The following is a 22,448-nucleotide window of genomic DNA, read 5'->3' on the forward strand; positions in this document are numbered from 1 at the left end:
AAGAGCTGTTAGCATGACTTAGTAGATTCTCTTGATACTGTCATTGTCACCTTCACAGGTTTAACTCTAAACTTTTTTCTGAAAATTTGAGAGAAGGAAGATGTAGGGCTTGAGGTGTTTTTGGTTTTTGAGGGTTTTTTTTTGGTTGCTTCCTTTAGAGACAGGGCTTAATTTCTGTGCTCAGCTGTTGGATAAGTGATGGATGCATCTCTAGCTTTGGTTCATGTGGTGTCCTTCTGGGTAACAGTAAAGCAGACCATTTAAAAATTCTGTACTTGATTTATCCTGTCCTTGTGGAAATGCTTCAAAGGAACTTGCTCTCTAAATGGATTTCCCAGTTACATAATGATCTCCAGCGCGCTGCTGAAAAGTTTCTTAGAACATCTTTTGTCTCAGGCTTGTATGAAAAACTGTGATGTGTGTGCTCTGGGATTCTGCTTGACACTGTGTCCTTTTACTCTCTGCAATTTTTAAAAATCCCAAAGACTAAGTGCCTTTTTTGGTTTGGCTTTTTTTTTGTCTATGCCAAGCGTGAGGAAAATTCCCCATGGATCTTGGCCAGCTTCTTTTTCAGTTCCAAAGTTTTCTCCTGACGAAATGTAATACAGTAAGTCTCATGATTTTGTCATTATAGCATGCCTTTGTACTCCTTTTTTCCTCTAGATTGTAAATTTCTGGGTCATCATTTCCCTCCCCATTCTAGAGCGCTGTGTAAGAGTTAAAAGGGGAGTTAGAGAAAATCCCTTTCATTATGTCTGCCATTGCTATTTTCATCAGGAGGACAGGAGGTGCAGCCGACAGCGTAGTGAGTGTTAATTGTCTCATCAGTATTTCCAGATACGCAATAAATCAAAAGATAGGGAAGGACAGTGTGGCATCATTTGTTAAACTACTGGGCTGAGTGTGGAACAAAACCTTTCTGTAGAAAGGAGGCCAACATCATTTTTCCTCTTTCTTAGTGGAGTAGTGAGAATTTCCTAGGGAGTAGCAGTTTTCTTGGCCTTTTCCCTCCACCTATCTGGTCCTTGTTTTAAATTCTTCAGGAAAATTTTAGAGAATTATTATTATGCTTGATCTTTAACCACTTCAATAATAATTTTTAAAAAGTTATATGACAGCTGTTGCTGGAGCCTGATTGACATCCTGATGCAACAGAAGATGGGGATTAGCCTGCTGTGTTGAATGTGTTCATTGACAAAATATATTTCATTTCACCTGGGTAGTCTGAAAATCCTTATGTTTCCTTCTCTGGAGACCTTCATCCTTTTCTGAATATAAAGCCTAATGTAAAAATTAGTCACGTGAAACTACAGAACAGTGTTTTCATCCTTTATTGTTCAGTTAATTATCTATGTAGCAAGATCTGTCTTCTTGATAGTTTTTATATGTCCAGATCTTTCTCAAGACATCTGCTGTGTGGAAAACAACACACATCAGCAAAATATTGCATTGCTATGAAGAGCACCTTTGAAAGAATAAACAGTATTTAATTAAATTTTTATAGCATGAAGTGCTTTAGCTCTTCATTTTTGTCTCTTCATTTTTCTTGTCTCTTTTTGCTCTGTAATCGTGAGCATGGGCAGACAGTATTTTAAGTCTTCTGAGAAAGGAATTAGAGATTCTAATCATGGTGGAGAGACAAAGTTGACTGCAGCTTTAGAGATTCAAGTGATGTCGTAAATAAAATATCACACTGCAGCCTATTTAAAAATTATTTTAGATTGTCAATATTGTTCTTTCGTTTGCACTAGTTGGAAAAAAGAAAGGAAGGAGTTAAGGAGTTACATTAAGGCATCTCTGAACATGAAGGGTTCATAGAAGTCAAACACCAAAGTGATTAATTGCAATAGTTGTTCATTTGGCTATTTCCAGTCCTTTCTGGACTACCCTAGTTCTTTCTGCAAGACTTTCATCCTCGTTGTGCTTTCAGTATTCCAAATTCTAGATGAAATTTCAGTTATCCTTCATTAAAACAAAATAAATAGTACATTAATCAAGTAGAAATTTCGCTATAGTATTTTGTCTTCGACTTGCCATGTATTATTTTCGAACATTTGTCCAATGGCTTTGAAGAAATGCTTTTCCTTCATCAGTTAGGGGGGTTTTGTTTGTTTTGTGTCTCTAAACAAGATGTTAGAATTCCTAGAAATCACAGCTGTTTTTTGGAGTTCAAGTGGAAGACCCTTTGCTGTTTGTCATGGAACACTGTCTGTGCAGAAGATCGTTCTTTGCAATTGGGCTGTCATAAGATATGAGCCCAGGAAGTCCAGGCTCTGGGACTTCAGTGCAAAAATGTTCTGGTTCTGCCTGTATCACATCAGCGATGTGTACAAAGGGCAGCTGAATTTTACATGCAGTGAAGGTTCCTCTGTTGCAGACATGGTGAGATTCTTACAGAAGCAAAGTTGAGCCTTGCTGTGTCCAAGTCTTGTGCTCCCTGACATGTAGGCAGCTGCTCTTCAATTCTTCTTTTGAGTTGGCAGTAAAGCCATTGATTTATGAGAGTATCACTTGTTCTTCTTACCTTGCAGAGATTAATTTAAGATTTTTTTTCATTCAGAAATTCTGCTACTTGGTCCAATTGCAAGTTGAAAAATTTTTCCTAACGTTAAGCTTTTGATGTGCTTGGTAGATGAAAAAATTACTGTGACCTCTTCCAGTGCAGATTTTGGCTGTTGTTGAGATAGCTTAGGAGATAGCTTAATGCTTATATCTTTAGTGGCTAATTTTGGAGAAAAATGCAACTCTGAGAGCTAGAAAAAGCAAATTATATCTGTGGAGGAAATCTCTGTGAAACCATAAATACTAGGGAGTATATCCAAAATATTCCAAGAGCACAAAGCTCTGTGTTCATTACCTGGGATGTTGGCTTCTGAATTTTGAGTAGTAACTCACATGAACAAATAACAAACTGGCTCTTGGATTCTTTAGGAAAAAAACCTGTCCTGTTGATAGGAAGAAACAGTTGGAAAGCAAGATCTTGGAGCTTCATGACATGTAAAAAAGGGTATAATGACACAAGAACTCTTTAGGATATGATAAAAGATACGTTGCATAAGCTAAAAGAAAATAGCCCCAAGATATGCTTGACATGTTTATTTTTGAAAGTGGTATTTGCAAATAAGGACATGATAGACTTTTCTTTCTCAAAACTGTGTTTTGGTTTTCGTTTGTTGTGTTTCTTATACAAACAATTTGTAGGTTGTCTTATGAAATTAATACAAAGGCATATTGTTCATTCCAATAGAGAGAACTGAAATAATGAAACAAAATTACAGCAAATAATTTAGTAAAATTGTTTATTGTGGGCACATTTACATTTTATATACTGTAATTGAAAAATAAACTCAATGTAAATGGTAGACCAGGGTAAATCTTATCCCCAGTGTGTAGATCAGATGTGTATAATTTCTAATTTCAAATTATTAGCAAATGTCATATCCCAAATTTCTGGAAGTTATTTTTAAATTACACTTTTAAAAACTACTATGGCAAATTAGACCCCCCCACCCCGTAACGCAGGATTGTAATTTTAGAGATGTTCTTGGCAGTTACAGAGAGATGTTGTGATTGTAGATGCTTTCAAGGCAAGATGTGAAAAGTGCTTACCTTTTTGCTGGCATCACTTTTCACAGAAAGGTCATCTCTTGTAAGGTTGCTGTCATGATCAAAATCAGCAACCAAGGGACAAGATCTCAGCCTCAAACAAAGAAGCAAGAGGTCTGGTAGCACTTAAAGAAGGTAGATGCTCACACACTCACAGGTCCTGATGGTCTTGATGACAGACCACCAGAATTTATGATAAAATCTGAGTGCTGACAATGGTCGGGCTTGAACACCCATAGCGAGAAGGTAAAGTGAAAAACTGGAAAGATGAAGCAGAAAATGCATCCTTATTGAAGTGAACAAGAGGAGCCAAGGGACTGTGAAGCCATCAGTATATTTTTAGAATCTCAGAAGAATATTTGAAAAAGTAGGAAATCTCTTTATAAGCATCTAGAAAAAGATTGAAGAGCAATGATAACTAGAAGAGACCATACTTCTCTTCGGCAACATTTCCTCTTTTTTTCTCAGATGACTTCAAGTGCTGGGAGGGTTCAACACTGAAAGTGGTCTGAAAAAGCAAAGATGTAATTGAGCAGTGTCAACTGCAAGGTGCTTTCAGCAGAAATAACCACATAGCTGCTAAACAGCGCTAACATAAATCTGTAGGAAAATAATCATGTGGAAGAGTAGCCAGAACTTTGTTAGCTGTGACATCTTGTCTTTAGTGCATCTTGCTTTGATGTAACATTCAAATGCTATATTTGGTTTTATAAATTGAGGCATGGTTTACGAAGACATAGGAACATTCCTTTCATCCTCTACAGGTAAAGCTTTGAGCTCTGTACTTCAAGAAGGGTGTATGCCAGTTGGAGAGACTCCAGGAGAAAGCTGTAAAAATGATCAGAGATTTAGAAAGCCTGTCCTACAATGAATGAATGAGTGATCTGAAGCAATTTATCTGAAATACAAAAGACTAAGTGGGAGGTGGGGGGCAGTTTATCAGCACCTGATAGCAATCTTGCCTTGCAGAACATCTTTGAAGAGTGCTTTTGCTCTCTATGTTCCCTAGGGAGGGTGTGAAACAAAATATAATGGATAAATAATAAACAAGATTTGTACTAGATGTAGAAGAAGTGAGGATTGTGATTATCAGGGAGGACATCAGGTCTGTAGCATGGGAAATACCTGGCTATGCCAGACAGCCATTTGTTAGACAGAATGCAATTGCAGTTGCTTCTGCCTCAGGTTGAGAAGAATAATAATCCATTGAGTTTCTTCCTGTCCCAAGATTCATAACAAAATTTTCTCATTTCACTATACTTTGAAGACAAAGAGTAGTCATGGGGCTATTTAAGTTCTCCATCTGCAGAAATGAAGAGGGTGCCTTCCAGACAAAAAAAAAAAAAAAAAAACAAACATGCCCTCTGCCGGTTCTCAACAGTAATTTTATATTTTTCATTTCTGTCTTTTTTTGCTTTAGGAAGGATAAAACATTTTCGAAAAAACTTCGGTGCATGGGAAAATATTGATGAATATTAGAACAGATAATCTGGTATCTTAATCTGCATTTCTGTCTTTTCAAATTTTCTGTTGCTCAAGCCAGGATCATGCTTTAGGAACAATTTGATCTGGTGGGTGGCTGGTTCTTCCCCAAAGGGTGTTTTCACAGCATGTTTCAGTATTTGGAGGCTGGTAAAAACTCCTTTGTTTTGGACTGCGCCAAGCCTTTTAATGCTATGTCTTGACTTCATATAAATAGTTTTGTCCAGCTCCAATCAGAGCTGAGTTTCTTTACACCTAAAATCAGTCTTGTAGACTTTGGGTGAGTCTTACTGGTATGAATCTTTTAATCCAAATAGCTGCCTATTTGGATTAAAAGATTTTTAATTTTCCAAATGGGGCCCAGAAATGGCCTGTGAATAAATCAAGATGTTAGTACACTCATTCTTTCCCCCAGGGTTCCATATTTCATTGGAAATGCTGCGTATATAGTTCTCAGAGACTGACGTCCACCCTGGCTCTGGCATTGCAGGAAAGTTCAGTGTTTATTATTAGTTGAAATAGCTGATAGAAAGGCCATGTTAATATTCCTTCTAGCTAGAACGCCTCAAGGGACTAACAGCAGGGTCTTGTGTTATGCTGTATCTTATTAAGGGGGAGCTCTTAGTCACAGAAAATCTGTAATGTTTTCTCAGGCTTGAACAACCATATTTTTTAAGTGTTATACTCTGCATTTCAATTCTGCTAAGCACAAGTTCCTAGAAAATCTTTAATGGTCTAGGACCAGTCTGAAAAAAAATTTGTAATTCTGCTTCAAAGGGGAGTTCACATTCTCTTTTTTGTTAGGTATGCTAGAATGCAATTCCCTTTGCAAATATTTGACATAATTTCTGAGAAGTCATAGAATCATACAATGATTAAAGAATATTTTGGGTTGGAAGGGAGCTGTAAAGGTCATCTACATCCAGCCTTCTTGCAATGATCAAGGACATCTTCAACTAGGCCAGGTTTCTCAGACCCCCATGGAACACACCCCCATCCTTGGTGGGGCATCCACAGCTTCTCTGGGCAACCTGTGCCTCACCCTTACAGTAAAGAGTTTCTTCTCAATATCTGATTCAAAACTACCATCTTTCAGTTTAATGCCATTACCCCCTGGCCTGTCAATAGAGGTCTGGCCTGTCACTAGAGGTCCTGTCCTCATCTTTTTTGGAAAGTTACAAGTGTCTGACTTAACTGATTTTACTCTCTGAGAGCATGGGGTACTTCTCACTGGCACATAAAACATTTTTGCTTCACTTTGCTTCCTAGAGTGCTGCAAGACAGCACCATCAACAAATTGAACTAAGGGACCAAACTGCAGTTTCAGAGAGACAAAAAGAATCAAAGCAAAGTGCAATGACTCATGAATCCATTTTCAGAGTGTCTTTGCCTTATTACTTCTATTCAATAAGCACCATCTATTTTCCTCCTCTGTATCATTTATATACCTGTTCAACTTTTAACATCATGGCTACATAAATTGCCTTACATAAAAAAGCAAAATTACGTGTATATTTGTGCCTTTATTCCTCTCTGTGTTTTTAAGAAGGAAGTAACTGAATGGATGACAGATTGATTATTTACAGGTTGATTGCAAATAGAAAAGAGGTTGCAAGATGAACTTAGATTTCATTTTTATTTTCAAGCTTCAACATAATTGACAGAGTGCTTTTCAATAAAGTATTTCTGCTCAGCTTTGCAACAGGGATGAGAAGATAAATGTTAAGTTTCCCTCCTCAGATGGAGGACAAATAAAAGAAACTGATGAGTCTGTCCCTGGCATGTATGTATGGTTTTTAAACAGATCCCAAACTGACAGGCTGCTCCTTCTGTCTCCATTTTATTGGTGACAAATTATTAAATATTTGTCTCAAAGAGCCATTCAACTTAGCATAGAACCAGCTATACTCACTTAAAGATATATCACCTAATGTTATACAAAGTAAAAAGCATTTCTGCCTGAATTGGAATAATTTTCTCCATTGTCAAGTCTGTAGATTTCAAAAATGAATCTATATCAGAAAAAAAATGGCAGGAAAAGCAGAGATTTATGTAGTACAAAGACTTAAAAAAAATTAACGTCTCATCAAAAAGTAAAAACTACTTTAAGGCAGATCTTGATGTGCTCATCTACAGGAACATGATTTTCATTTGCATTATTAGGAGATTAAATACCTTGTTCTGCTGTCAGTAATTATGGTAATTTGTGCAGAAAATGGCATAGGTACTATTTGTTAATGACTGGCAAACTGTGATCACCTGTCAGCATAAATTTGGTTCCTACACCTGAAACAGCTGGTGTGTTTTGTGCATGGAAAGTGAACCATGTTTCAGGATTTGAACCCCAGTTAATATATAATGTGAAAACAATAGGGGTCTTCTCATTGCAGTTGCTCCAGGTGTCTGTAACTGCTTGTCTCTTGGCACTGCAGAGGAGCCATGCCCTGTTACTTTTTCCCTTTGCTCAAACATTATGTGTCCAAATTTGTGTAGCATCAGGAATTAAATAAGGTCAAGTGAATTTTAAGAGCGTGAACAGTGGTTGAAAAGAGAAAAAAAAAGCCTCCAAGGTTTTGTTGAATTGTCTGTGGAAGAGAGGAGACAGTCAGGGAAAGGGGACTTCTCTTGGTTTTACACCAGTGAGGACATCTGCCATGCTGATTCCATTTCCATATACTTATCTTTAAAATGAAAACCTTAGAGAGCTGGTTGATTATTGGCTACATAATAATAGAAAATGGCATTTTTAACAGAAAATGCAGTTAAAATAAATGTGGCTATAAGGGCGTATTTATAGTAATGAGGCTAATTGCCTTAAAAATTTGAAGAAAAAAATGGGCCAGTGGAGATAATTTGATTTCCACCTTCTTTCAACCTGTATGGCTTAACTGTACTCTAGATTAGACATTCTCACAATGCACACAAAGGTGGTTAAATGCAATGTTCTCAAGCCTTGTCCTTCTCTTGAAAGCACAAGGTTTTGTATTTGTTTCTCCAGTTAGGAAAAGAGGTTCATAATACCAGTATATCTTTCAGAGTGCAAAGTTGCAGAAATACTGAATAAGCATTATTGTTACACCATTTTCTTCCACTATAGATCTGGCTTAGCTCTCAAGAGCCTTACAAACCTCTGATTGTTAACTTCTCTTTCTCTCTCTTAAGCTTAGAAGAGCAGTTTTATTTTTCCCTTTCCTCCCAGTAGGACTTGTGCTGTAAAGGTATATTTTTATTGACTCTTTTTCAGGTGCATTACTAGCCTTAACAGCCATTTCTGTCTTACTCTCTTTAGCTACTTGCCCCTGTCCCTGTATCTTTCCTTCTTCCCACATCGTTCAACTTGAGTTTGCAGGGCAGCAGTGATGACCTTGCAGTGCTCTCCATAGGAGTCACAGATCTATAATGAGGGGCCAGGTACAAAAGTGTGGTGCCAGTAAAGGGGACATGTGAACCCAACGCCATCCTCATCTGCTAGCTCCTACTGCTGCCATCTCTGTGGATGATGGTCAATATGCACCTGGGCTGTGATTCAGGTTAATTTGGTTTGGTTTCCATGCCATTTTCAATTTGCCATTTGGCTAGAATATATTCATGGCTAACACAAGGCAGGCAGTGGGAAATAAGGCAGGGAGCACATCAGAGTTTTCTCTTTCAGCATTAGTGAATTTTTAGGTCAGCATATGACAATTTTAAAAATGCACCATGCAACCTTCCACCTGGCTTTTTTGCTGCTAATTAGGAGACAATTGCCTGCTTAAAATCATGGAATGGTTTGGACTGGAAGGGACCCTAAAAATCATTGCATTCTGTCCTACTTGCCATGGACAGCGACCTTCTGCCAGACCAGGTTGCTGAAAGCCCAGCCTGGCTGTGAACACTTTCCCAGGATGTCTTCTTCATATGTAGCCTTGTATAGCCCCGATAATTTTTGCCCAAGTGAATGAAAGAGAGAGGGTGAGGATGGAATTAAAAAACCCAAAACAAAACAAATAACCTCTTGTCAAGAAAAATGCTGGTAATGTAGGAAAAAAAACTATGAGGAAAAAAATGGAGTATGACTGCCTTTAGCAGTCCTTTCCTATCACATTCAGCCACACAGGCCACTTAGGCTGTGTTTAGCATTATTCCCTGCAAGATATAAATGATCCTGTCACCAGGCAGCCAGCCAGATGATGTCTACCCTGATCAAAAATTCTGGTTTTTAGTGCCTCTGGATCTGAGGATTATTTGTCCTTGTGGGTGTACCAAAAGTATATAAAAAGCTTCCTGCATGCAAAGGAAGTGACCATTCATTCAGTTCAGTTGTAGGCATATGGAGAAGTGAGAAGAGAAGGACATGTAAAAGCTTCAGATATAAGCAGCTAATACTGTTCCTAAGTGGCAGATCTTGGGTTTTTCTGTTTCAAAATACTAATCTTCACTTTTTAAAAAAACTAATTTGACTGGTCTTAACATGAAATGTTTAGACTTGGTGTACCCATGTGTTTATTTCCAAAAGAATCAAACCCCTTGCTATAATTCTTGGAGTGTCAGTATATGTCAAAAATGAAATAATTTTCTTTTTCTTGCACTTACACTGGTAAAATTGTGACAGTGTGGTTTAATGTGGTTTTTGGTGAACTGGAATCCTCATTAATGCTTTGAAAGTCTGATTATTATGAATAATTAGGAAAATTCCGTGATCTTTTCAAGTCAAATTGTATTTTTAAGATTTACTGCTATGCAATTAGGGCACTTCTTGTTGTCTATGTTTTCTGGGAATTTTCCTCATTAATTTGAATAAATGTAAAAATACAAACACGAGTTCAAATGAGGCTGTAAGTGTATTTTCCTAACTTACTGTTTCCTTTCTTTTCTGCTACATCTGAGGAGAATGTATCTTTATGGATAAATATATGCAAGCAAAAAATCATAGAAAAAAACATCAAACTGAAAAACAATAGAAAAGAAGAGATTGTTTTCATCTGCTTGTTGAAGAACTTTTTTACAAATTCCTACAAATAGCAGTGTAATTTAACAAGATGTGTTTTCAAGGCATTATGAAAGATTATAGAAAGATTAGCTTTACTATTATGTGATGTAAACCAGTGCTTTATCTACTATACCCACAGCATGATTGTTTTTAAACATGCACTCACTGCCTTGCAGCTTTATTAACATTTGCATCATAATCTCAATTTCCCATCATTTCCTTTCTGACTGGAAGTGTAAAGGATTTCTTTTAAGCCAAGGAGTGGAATGCTGTCTCCTGAGAGCAGATTTCTTTCTTTCTTTCATATTTTAACCTAATAAATTTGGCTGTAATGTTTTATTTTGATGCCCTAAAAATGAAAACATAGTTGGAAAATTGTTGAAGTTTTTTATATTTATTTATGAGGCTACAGCTGAGTAACTCAGCAACAAAATCCCTGAAATATCCAGATGATTTTTTTCCATATTCTTGACTCTTGTATTTCTGAGTTTTATGGGTCTCAAATGGTGTTGATGAACCCTGTGTCCAAAGAGAAGATGTAATACTTTGCCTTCCCCTGCCCCCAGCAGAGGAGCAAGCTCAGAAAATGCCATGGTAGGAAGGGGTTCTCCAGGGCATCTCAGCAGGAAACTGTTTTGGAACAGATATAAGGAACTGTAGTTAGCAGCATGGTAGCCAAATTTTAAAAATTACGTATGCTGAAAACCTGCTTAGATGTTCTCAATCAAAGGTATGGAAATCAGCCTGCCAACCCTCCACCACCAGACAGCAGCTACCACCACAGTCTCTCCTCTGATTTTTAGCAGGCTGCCATTTTTCCAAGCCTTCAGTCCTTCAGAGAACTTTGTGATAGTATGAATGTACATATGCAGCAGTGTCTTGAAGCCATTTTTATCTCAGTGACATCAATATCTCTGCTTTCATCAAGAATCAAGGACACACCTCTGCACATTATTGCACTAGGCTGTGCAGCAAGTTTGTGTTACTATAATGTTTTAAATGTCAATGATCTTTCTTATTTTATTAAATCAAGAATAGTTAAAATTATAACCAACTATACTATTGTAGTTTACTTTGAAAATTTGAATTCATAGAGCTAAAAATGTATGCAGATAAAGGCAAATAAGATGAAAAATTTTACTTTTTAATTTCTGTTAAAACCTCAACCAAAATCTGTCTCCATACAGAAGAGTATCAGTGTTCATTTGCAGTACAGCAATTCTCCTTGCCTGCTGTATAATCCCAGCTGCCTTGCAGCCATAGCCTCTGTGTGAACACACTGGCCATACTCGGTGGGAGTGCTGTGTGTGCTGTTCAGTTTGATCCTGAGCAGAGGCTGTGCTGAAATCTGGCATCCCTATTGCTTCAGTGGAATGGAGAGGTGATGCACTGGGAGCCAGAGTGTAGGGATTAATGAAAATAATAACTGAAAAAATGGCTGTGGGCAGGAATAAAGGAAATGTGTAAAAACATTTGGTTAAATACCTGAAGGCACAAATATATAATGATACACAGTGTAAGGGGAACAATAATTTTCACTTTGTGTAAGGTGGTTTTGGACAATATTCTTCTTACCTAGTGGCACTGTACATCATTTTTATTCTATCTGGCATCAACTGGGAAATAACCTGAAACACTAGATATTTCTGAAAGAAAATGTCAAAACAATAAGAAAGATGGTTGAAGTTTTTAACCCAAGGCCATTTGAAAGAAACACCAGATAACAACATGCTGTGTTAGATGTGTAGGGACTTGGGCCTTCTTTGTGGTCTAGGCTATTATCCAATTGCTAGTTACAAAAAGAGCCCTCTGAAGTCATCTGGGAGCAGGGATTTAACAATGGCAATGAAATTAGACAGCTTTTAAATATGTTATGAAGATTAGTAAAAGTTTTATGAATCATACCATATTTTAGATTGACTTTTTCATCCACAGAACAAAATGTAGTCAAATTTTATTCACATAAGTCCTTGTGGCATAAGATGTCACTTGCATCAGGCATAAGAATTGCTATAAGAACTCACTCAAATAAATTGATATTTGATTCTACTGCTACAACGTGAAGGAGATGAGATAAAGTGACTTCATGTACTTGGGATTAATAGTTTCTCAAGAACTGATTCATAGGATGACAAAGAGAGAGCTCAGAGCTCTGTAGAGGAAGATTGGTCCCTCTTTGTAACATTGTGTAATTGTTGTGACACAAACTTTAGAGGGTTTTTTGTGATGTATTTTATTTTTGCATGCACCAAATAAAAAAGGAATCTGCTGTCAATAATGAACAATAGTCATAAGTCAAAGCTATAACAAGTGTATTAATCGTCCACAGCTGTGAGGTGTTATTGTAAATATGTGCTATATGTGTCCTCCAGGAAAGCTGAAACTGGCAACAGGAGGCTTGAGCAAAGGACATGGGGAGACATTCCCTGGTACTCCTTTGTTTATAATTAACATTTTTATAGTTTGTTTACTCATATAAACTGGACATAACAGTGCTGCCTGTCAAAACAAGTCAATCATTATGTCAGTCAAAGCATTCTATATTACCCATGTTCCTTTCCTCCCTGCAAGTGGAATTTGATTAATTAGAAACCTGGATTGGACCTCATTGTTACAGGTTTGACAATTTTGACAAGCTACATCTTTTGTTGCTGTGTTGTAGAAGTGGCTGCCCCACACTGGGCTCCTCATTGCCATGTCCAGTTATTTGCAGGAGCATGGTTGATGTGTGATATGCCACAGAGCAGCCAGGCTTGCAGTGTCAGGGAAGGGCCTCAGTGGAGCAGCTTGCTGGGAGTCCTTTCTGGTGGTACTTTCTGTTTTGCTGCATGAAACAGTTTCTTAAAATCTGAATGCACACAGTGCTCTGGAGCAAATCAGTTTGTTTCACACCTTTAGAAAATAAATGTGGCAAAAAGCAATGAGAGAATGTATAGGGAAGAGTAGTGACATTTATTCATGAATTCCCTGAATAAGTTAACCATTTATGATCTCCCTTTCATGTATTTTATTCACTCTCTGTTTCATCCACATCCCCCAGGGTGCATGTGCTGGGTGGTCTGGATCACCTGTGTGTGACACAAAGGACATGGGACATCAAACCCTTACCACATCTCGACATTTTCTTGATTGGCAACCGGGAAGATTTTTGGGTAAATTATTTATACCGTCTAGGAGTCTACTGTTGTTATGGGTGGTGCTTTATACTGAACGCTCCTTTCTTCAGTGTCTAAGCCACAAGGTGGCTGCTCATGTGCTGATTTTTTTCATTTAGTAAACACACATTTTTATTGATATGAGCTGCTTCCCTGTTAGGCTTGCAGGCAAGAGAATGGCAGATGTCACATGCTGCAATCTTGCGGCCAACATCCCACTGTCATGGTAGAGGGTCTTCTGCTGGCAAGACACCTGTTCAAAGGTCTTACAGAGTCCAGACATTCTGTCCAGGCTTGACAGAAATGACTCGTTTTGATTTTTATTGCTTGGAATACTCTGTATTGTCAGTGCATGTGATTTCTCTAACCTTTGGTCTTTCTTCTAGTATTTACATTCCTATTCTCATTCATTTTGTTTGTTAATATGATAATATTTCTGTTGAAAGTCCTGTACCTGTTGTGGTTTCACTAAGCCTATGCTCGCAGATCAGTTATGAGGCAAGGTGTACTGTGGTATAGCCAGGAATTAGGAATTACCTGTTTGATTTCTCTAAAGCACACTGTTTTGGTTAACTACCTGAAAATCAAGCACTTTTAAACTATATTTAAGGTTATGACTTAAATGGTGCTTTCTTTGGGTTCCCCTTATGGGGAGCTGTGAAAGTCATGTTGGATTTTGTTTCAAAATCCTCAATCTGTTTGCTGATTTAAAATAAGCTTGGTTCTCTGTATGGTTTAGTAGCAATATGCAACATCCATTTCTGGCATTCTGACTTTCTTTAACTTCACTTCTCTTTAGAAAGCTGACTTTGCATAGCTGCAGTTGATCTTTTAGGCTCCCTCTCTGGTTACTGCAAAGTGGTATGCCTGCAGTGTAATTAATCCACTGTGTCTTTAACAGAGGTTTTATTACTTTTAATTATTATTATTTATGTTTATTAGTCCAGCTTTGCTGGACTAATTATATGGGGAGCCTCCAAGCCTACTTGTACTAGAAAAATAGTTAGAACATATTGTTTTACTAATTTAGTGATATATTTAAAACATGTATCTGGTATGGCAAATAATGCAAAATAGGTGTAAATAGCCCAATATTTTAACATGTTCTTGCTAATAATCCCGGGGAAAGATACTACTAAATATCTTCGACTTATTAATAGAAGCATTTTTTCTGCAGTTTCCAGTTTTGGTGGAATAGCTTTTGTCCCTGTCCCTTTTCCTTTTCTGATACCAGAATCGTCTGCTTTTTTCATGGGATTATTGCACATTATTATTCACAGAATCAGTTATCAGCATTTGTGGAAACCAAAGGCAAGTGAATTTTACAAACAAATTTTACAAATCCAGTGGAAATTAAAGGAAATTAGGTTTGACTCAACTTTCCTAGTTTACTCATTGAGTCAATCTTAGAAGGGCCTTTTCAGTGATTTTGAACAAAGCTGAGTTTAACTTGGATATGCACCAGTGTTAAATCCAGTTCTCACTTTTTCCCCTCTTGAAGTAGTCTCTTCTTCACTGAATCACAGAAACATGGAATGGTTTGAGTTGGAAGGGGTCTTTAAGTTCCAAAGCTGTTACTTATTAGCATTAGTTCAGGTTGCTCAAGGACCCATTCAACCTGGCTTTGAACATTTCCAGGGATGGGGCATCCACAACTTTTCAGGGCAGCCTGTGCCAGTGTCTCACCACCATCATCATATAACATTTCTTCCTCGACTCCATTCTGAATTTATCCTCCATCAAATTTCTGTTGTGAGAAATTTGTGCACTCTCTCCAAGATCAGCTGTTTCTGTGAAGCAGATTGTATGTCAGCCAAAGAGGAAGTGATCAACTCTTGATCTGTGTTCTGATGAAAATGTTTTCATAACCAAAGGAATCAACAAGGAAAAGGTTCTGGAATCAAATATGCTGCGTTATGAAAAATACCATTTAGAAAACATATCTTGTTCCATCGTTTGGAACAGGTTGATTCTCTGCTTTTAAAACAGAGTAAGAATTTGATGTAAAGCTAACTTGATGTAGTGAGTGACCAGAGATGCACACCAGGGTTGAGCAAATCTTTCCAAAGTGTTTAAACAGAAACCTTCAGTCAAAATGAACTCAGATTGTGAACTTTCATAGCACTGATCTTCCCACTCACTTCTTCCCACATCCAGACCCCAGCCTTTCAGAAACCCAAAAGTATGATTCACCTCATCTCTTTCAGATGTCTTGTTGAGATGAGATGAATCATATTTTAAAAGCTCTTAATGAATTTTCATTTATCATACAGGTGGTATAAATGATAACCACAGTTGTCTGATGTCATTTGGCCACATGAATCCCACCCAAAAGTTTTTGTGTAGTGTAGTTTCCATGTGCCCTAGCAATTAGCTGAAGTAATTTAAATAAAATTAAATGGGGCATTGTTCCATTCCCTGTTCCTTCCAAGAAGAAATCTTTTAAAGAAGGCAAGTGTGATTAAGCAGTGAAATTAAATCATTATTGATTGACATGGAAAATTTTTCTCTTCCTCAGTTTTCTTTCCTACCTACTCTCCTTTTGCTCCCCTCAGTATTACCCTTGTTCTGCTCTTCTAAACCTTTGTATAATCACTGCTGGTTATTTGGATGCCCAAAGTCAGACCTTGCTTACAAATGCAATGCAGCCCCTGCATTGTATCACATCTAAAGTTTATGTAAACTGTAGTAGAAAAAGTTACTCCTTCCATTATTTTAAGCTTCGCTTTTGCAATGTAAGCAGTTTGTGTTGGTGCTCTTTTGTTTGACGGTTTCATGCGTACATTGTGCTGCAACCATGCAGGCAGCAAGGCAAGCCCGCCACTCAGCGCTGCAGGAAATGCAGGTGATTGTCTTGGCTACTACTTGCTTGTGTTGCAGCAGGACCAGGCTGAATTAGGACCCACTTTGTGCAAAGTGCAGACCAGCAGTGTGTGCAGAAATGGCCCTGCCCTTTACACCTGTACAGTGCCAATAAAGGGGACAGGAGGTGATGGGAGTGCACCACAACCTGTTCTTCCCACGGTCATGCCCTAGGTGAGCAGCAGGGCTGAGGAAAGCTCTCTGGCTGAGATCTAGCCCACTCATTTGCTCCCACCAGCGTTCTGGAATATTCTCAGATCTTTACTGGTAGAAGCCTATACAGATGGGGTTTAGATCAAATTGATTATAATTATGTCACCACAAAATATTATTCAATCATTGCTCCTTGTCTGTAACTAGTGTTTTAAAGAAAATTTACTTTCTTAATGTTTTATTAGAATATATTTTCTCTTCTTTGATAGCAATCCCAGGAAAAATCCTTTCCTGCTGAAAAAATCATGATCCTTTTATCCGTGTACTGACAGTAGCACATAAATAAGAGTGATTGCCAGCTTTAGCTGGAAATTCAATAAAGCTTTCTTTTAATTACCCTATACTTCTGAATTAACTTCATGTGTATTGTTAATAGTCAATTAATTAAGTACTGTTTCAATGGAGATATAAATTCAAAGGTTTCTTTTTGTAATTTACTGGTGTGGCACATTCCATTAAGTAGTCCATTATGGTACCTGACCTCACATCTTTTTGAAGCTACAATAATGATCGAATTAAAATAATGGGGGAAAAAAAATTAAATATTTAATTCACTCAAAACCTTCCCTTATCTCTGTACTCATACAGCTGCTAAAAATGTTGTGTGCATTAAATATTCACTGTCCCTTAATTTTTATTGCCCAAGCAGTGTCCCTTTTGAGTTTGTGATGAAATGCCAGATTTCAGGCAACTCACTTTTTACTACTGCATTTTACTGTTCAGGCTACAGTAGTTATCAACATGTTTCTTTTAGGAATGAGTGAACAGCATAGATTTCATAGATAAAACCAGTGATTACTCTCTAAATAGATATAACTATTTTTCTGTACAGCTATAAGAGAAATCCCTAGTTGGAGCAATAATCTAAGCAGGGTATTGTCAGAAACAGCTTCTCTGTTCAGATGGGAGTTCCCATTAGCTACATAATCTCTGAAAAATTAGCTGTATGAAGTTAATTTTTATGGAAATCAAGCACAGTAATTTCTGTCTTTTCTTTGATTGAGATATAAAAATGTTCCTAAAAATTAAAGCAATTATTTGCTTCTATGTGCAATGTGTCAGAGGGTAAGAAATATAGGAAAAGGGGAAAAGGGTATTTTTTTCTTCCTCCGACATGTATTTATTTTGCCTTCCTTTAATCATATCGGCATGTATTATTGACATTGTTACAAAGTTTGGGTCTTTGAGTGTTTATCTAGGAATTTCACAGACCACTGCACAGGAGTTATATATCTACAATGGACTGTTGCTTTCTTTATGCGTCCATAGCCACAGATTTGTGTCCTAAGAATAAAACCCACACTTTAAATCAAACATCTACACCTTTTCACTTTTATTTTCACTGACCCTTCACTGTGGTACTACATGAACTTGCAAAACCTGTGCTAGACCTCTCCAAGTATTTTTCAAATTATGTGGACAATCAGAACACCTTTCATTTTGTTCTGATAGATGGTGATGTATTTTCTAGCAATATTTAACAAAAAAACTCCAGGTTTCAGTGTTGTTATGCTGATCATGGAGAGCTGAGCCATAACTTCTTGATGTAGGCTGCACTGGACCCCAGTGAAGAGGGTGTATAGAATTGTTACTGGTTCAATTATTTTTGTCTCTACCTTTCTGTAATTGTAAATGGCAAAGAATTTCCTTGCTTTAGTTTTTCCCTGACCTTTCAGGGAAAGTGAAAGAGTATGTTATTTTTATTTCTGAAAAAAAAAATCAAAATTTACATTGTATATGCTACTTTTCCACTTCTCTTTAGTGTTATGTGTTGTATTGCTAATGTTTTGTTTGCAATATCTTTTCCAGGTCTAGGATTCAGTATTGCAGGAGGGGTGGGAAACCAACACATCCCTGGGGACAACAGCATTTATGTCACTAAGATTATTGACGGGGGAGCTGCACAAAAAGATGGGAGATTGCAGGTTGGAGATAGACTTCTTATGGTAAGTATGACAAATTTAAATCCCATTTATTTAGCTGAAAAATGTTTCATAGAAGGACTTTCATTCACCATACATCTTTCTGGAGGTAACCAAAACAGCTGCTATAATAATTGTATTTCCATCATCTTAATTTTGCCCATTTTTAAAATATTTTTCTGGTATTGGAGCAAAAAAAAAAATTCTCTGGAAAACTGACATTTTATGAAGGCAGTGCATTATATTACTTTGACAAACCTTTTACAGAGAAGAGAATAAATGTCTTATGCATGTAAGCAGCAAGTGAAAATAAACCATAAAACTGAAAAGATTTTAGACAAAGTGTTTGTTAAGGTAGTGCTGATTCTACTGTTTGTTGTACACAAATTGAAAACTGTCAAAACATGCCAGTAAATGACTCCCATGTAGCAACTCTCAGTGGACTACTACTTACATTTCAGTACCTGTAGGAAGGCTTTATCTAGATGTTCCATATAGATGTTTTAAAAAACCCCAAACGGTTTCCAGATTTTCCCTTGAGGAAGTGTATTCTTCTGATGGAACTCAATTCAGGAAATTCTTCCTGCTCTGTGCCGTGCTGGTTCATTGTTTCTTATCAATAATGCTTTCCCACTCACAGAGTTTGTTTAATTCAACATTGAGGGGGAAATCCTGACCCTGGTGAATGAGCACAAGTTAATCTATGTCAAGTTGTATTCATGTCAATGCATTTGGAGAGATTTCAGCAGGTAGAGATTTTTTTTTTAATAAGTGCAATGAAAAAAAAAAACCTTGTGCTGCATTAGCCCTATTTTATGATGTGATATTTAAGCAGTAAAAAATTGCCTCAACCTTTCTTGCTGCCCGTGAGCTGGGCCTAATTGAGTTTTTCTTTGTTTGGCTAGGGACACTCTGTTCCAGTCACATATGAAGATGGCTATTAATTTTATGACAGAGTACTAAACAGAATTGGAAAAGCACTTGTTTGCTGGGTTGGTGACTCTTTGTCTTTTTTAATTAACCCAAATGGGTAGATAAAACAGCTTAAGGATCAACTGGTGTTAGCAAAATCAGAGCAAAATGAAATTAGGACTCGAAATTCCTTTTGCATTTTGTCTTTGCATAATCTCAGCATAGTGAAATTCAAGTCACTGTTGGATGATGAAGTTTCAGCTTATTTTGGTGCAGAAATGTATATTTTTATTTGCCAAATCTACACTTCAGTTATTTTGCAGCTTGTTGCAAATCTGCTTCTGTTCAGCTACTTTTGTTGCTTTTTGCCCTGATGAGAATTCCTTGCAGTTTTTGTGTTATCTGCAATTTTTGTTGCTTTACTCTTAATTTTTTCCAATTCACATGAGGTAGTAAATGTCTTATATAAAAGGAAATCAAATAGATGCAAACCCCCCACATTCACCCTCTCCAGTGTAATTTCATTAGAACAAGTTTAAATAGAAATATTTTCTTTACCACTGTGCATAAATTCATTCTTTTCAGATTTTTATGGGAGTAGTCTATTAAGCATCTCAGCCTTCAACCTGTGATTCACTGCAGTCAGATATAGATGTTTCTTCATTGTAACAATTTTATACTTCTGAAAATGACCAGAGGTCATTTGTATTATGTTTGATGTCTTTGTTCTTCTTTCCTTTCAGTCTGGACTGTTTCTTTACTAAGTGTTGTCTCCTTTTATCACTGTATGGGAAATGAGTGGAAAAAATCATTCCAAGTATTGCTCTCCTCTAGTTATGTACTTCCAGACCACACTTTTCACAGTTGCATAAGAAAATACTAGTCAGTTTGCTCTTTGTATACCGTAATCATTACGTATTTGGAGATACGTTTACTAGATCAAAATGTTTCTAAAATTCATGCAGATTGGAGCCATGTTTCTTGATTCTCTCCACCTAGACAACCTGATTTGTTTGTAACTTCTGTACCTTCAGTATTTTTCTATCCTAATTTGTAAATTATCTGTCAGTTCATGGCATTAACTTCATGTTCCTTTATGAAGTGAGTGAAAAAATTAATTACTTTCTTTTGGCAGTGTTTCAACAGAGTATTACCCTTGTCATCTATATGGTCCTGTCTCTGCTTCATTGATTTCTTGGTTATATGTTTGAACAGTTCCTCTTTTTTGTTTTTTTCCTTCTCAGTAATGCATCCTTTCTTGATCTTTGGTTTTTTCCATCATTCTCCACAGAATTTAAAAGAATTTGTCATCCTTCTGGAATTCTCAGCAGCTGCTGGGGAGCTTTTTTAATTTTTGTATCTGTATTCTGATAATTATGTGTGAAATGCTTTCAGATCCTGAAGTGCAAATCAAATGAATATAAATTTAAGAGGTGATGAAAGTGTAGAAGCAAGACAAAAACTAGTATTGAAATTTAAGACAGGAAGGGGCCACCTGAGCATTTTGCAGCTTGATGACCCTACTGTTATTAAATGCAGATTGCATATAGTGTGTTAAGGATTTCTGAAGATGCATTATGTAAATAATACATTGTGATTATTGTGAAATCTGTACAAGGGCATGTTCTGCAGTCATGTTTTTGTGGCACTAAGTTTGCACTTAAGACTTAGTGACCTGAGCATTTGCACAGGACAATGCTCCATTGTACAGTAATCCCGAGGTACCTGTTTGGAAAAGTACTGGTGAAAGCATGAGTGTTTAAGCCAAAAACTGAATGTTTTTTTCTAGGTATGTATGAAAGGAAAAGACCAGAGCTCTTCTCTGAAGACTTACAGCTAGGAGAAAAATACTCCCTCACTGTGTTCTAGTGGTAATGCCTCCTTCTGCTGGTGGTAAGGCCAGTGGTGAGAATCCCACTGCAGTGGTGCCTCAGCTTCTGTCTGCAGTGGAAAGGAGCAGAAGTAAAGCACGTACAGAGCATCACAGACCACCATGGTCATTCAGGGTCAGTTATAGGGCCAGACAAGGTTGCTCAGGGATTTATCCAGTTGCATCTCAAAATTTTTTCCACAGTTCAGCTGTACTCCTGAGAAAAATATTTCTCCTGATAACCTGTTTAGCCCTCTCTTGTTTCAACATCTGCCTGGTGTCACTCATCCTGTTACCACATGTAACTCTAAAAAGCATAGCGTTGCCTTGATGATCTTCCTATAAGCACTGCGGGTCTGTTAATAGTTGTCTTCAGAGGAACCCCTTCTCCAGGCTGAAAGTGCCAAGATCCCTCATTTTCTCCTCAGCAGATCAGTGCTGCATCTCCAGCCATCTCAGTAGCATAGCTCTTGCCTTCTTTTGTTACCTTTCCTGTAGTGCAGGAACTACAACTGGACAGATTGTCCAGGTTCAGTCTATTGAGTGTGAACTGCTGGGGAATAATCCTTTGCTCATTCTCCAGCCTCTGCTCTGCTCATCCAGTCCAGGATGCTGTTGACCTTCTTGCTGCTGGGACGCACAGCTGGCTCATGCCCAGCTTGCCATCCATCAGGAGCCCCAAGGACTTTTCCATAGAGATGCTGCCAGGCTGTCAGTGCCCAGCCTGTGCTATTGATGAGAGTGAGCCTGTGCCTGGAGCAGGATTTACTGTTTCTTCCTGCTGATCATTATAAAGTCTTCTTCAGGTCCTTCTTCCAGTCTGTGGCAGCCCTGCCTTCAAGTATCTCGCAGTGAAATGAAGGGTCACCTCCAAACATGATGCATGTCTCACCTCTTCAAGGTCACTACTAATGATGATCAAGAAAAATTGAAAAGTGGTTTCAGTTATTACAGCCCAGATAATAATTACTTTTTTTTATCTCATACCATCATCTTACTTTGGACAAGTTTGTTATCTACAGTGTGAATAAATGAGAAATCAGTATAAAACTGGTGCTAGATTTTACTAGTACATAACAACACTAATAGCTAGAAGCAAGGCATTTTTCAGGGAAAATACTAAAACCATGAGGGTTTAAAGGAAAATGTAAGTTATTATTAATCTTTTATAACTATTAGCTTTTCTAAAATACATCCCATATGCCAAAATACCATTGCATATTTGGCCCATGTAGTCACAGAGATCAGTGATTAAATGTAACAAGAGACCTAATTTGATTCTGTTTTCATGATGAAAACAGGAGGAAGAAACAGGAGTCACTTTCCTTTTCAGAAATGTATGCCTCCTTTCTGGAAAAAGTTATTTCTGGTAATTTCATAGGACTGCATTGGGGTTGTGACTGTGCAATTGTTGATGTGTTCCTTATAGGGTCCCCTACCAATATCTGTTTCTTTCA

At 37.4% G+C, this 22,448-nt stretch overlaps 1 protein-coding gene across 1 annotated transcript in view; it reads left to right on the forward strand.

Annotated features, from left to right (window-relative positions):
- DLG2 (discs large MAGUK scaffold protein 2) overlaps window positions 1-22,448 on the forward strand; it is a 718,789-nt gene that overhangs the window by 426,794 nt on the left and 269,547 nt on the right. The window contains exon 8 of the mRNA XM_041414252.1: window positions 18,097-18,233. Within this exon, the coding sequence (XP_041270186.1) occupies window positions 18,097-18,233 (137 nt within the window). The remainder of the gene's footprint in view (window positions 1-18,096; window positions 18,234-22,448) is intronic.

This window comes from Onychostruthus taczanowskii, unplaced genomic scaffold (assembly GCF_017590055.1).
Source record: "Onychostruthus taczanowskii isolate IOZ18803 unplaced genomic scaffold, ASM1759005v1 scaffold44, whole genome shotgun sequence".
NCBI lineage: Eukaryota > Metazoa > Chordata > Aves > Passeriformes > Passeridae > Onychostruthus > Onychostruthus taczanowskii.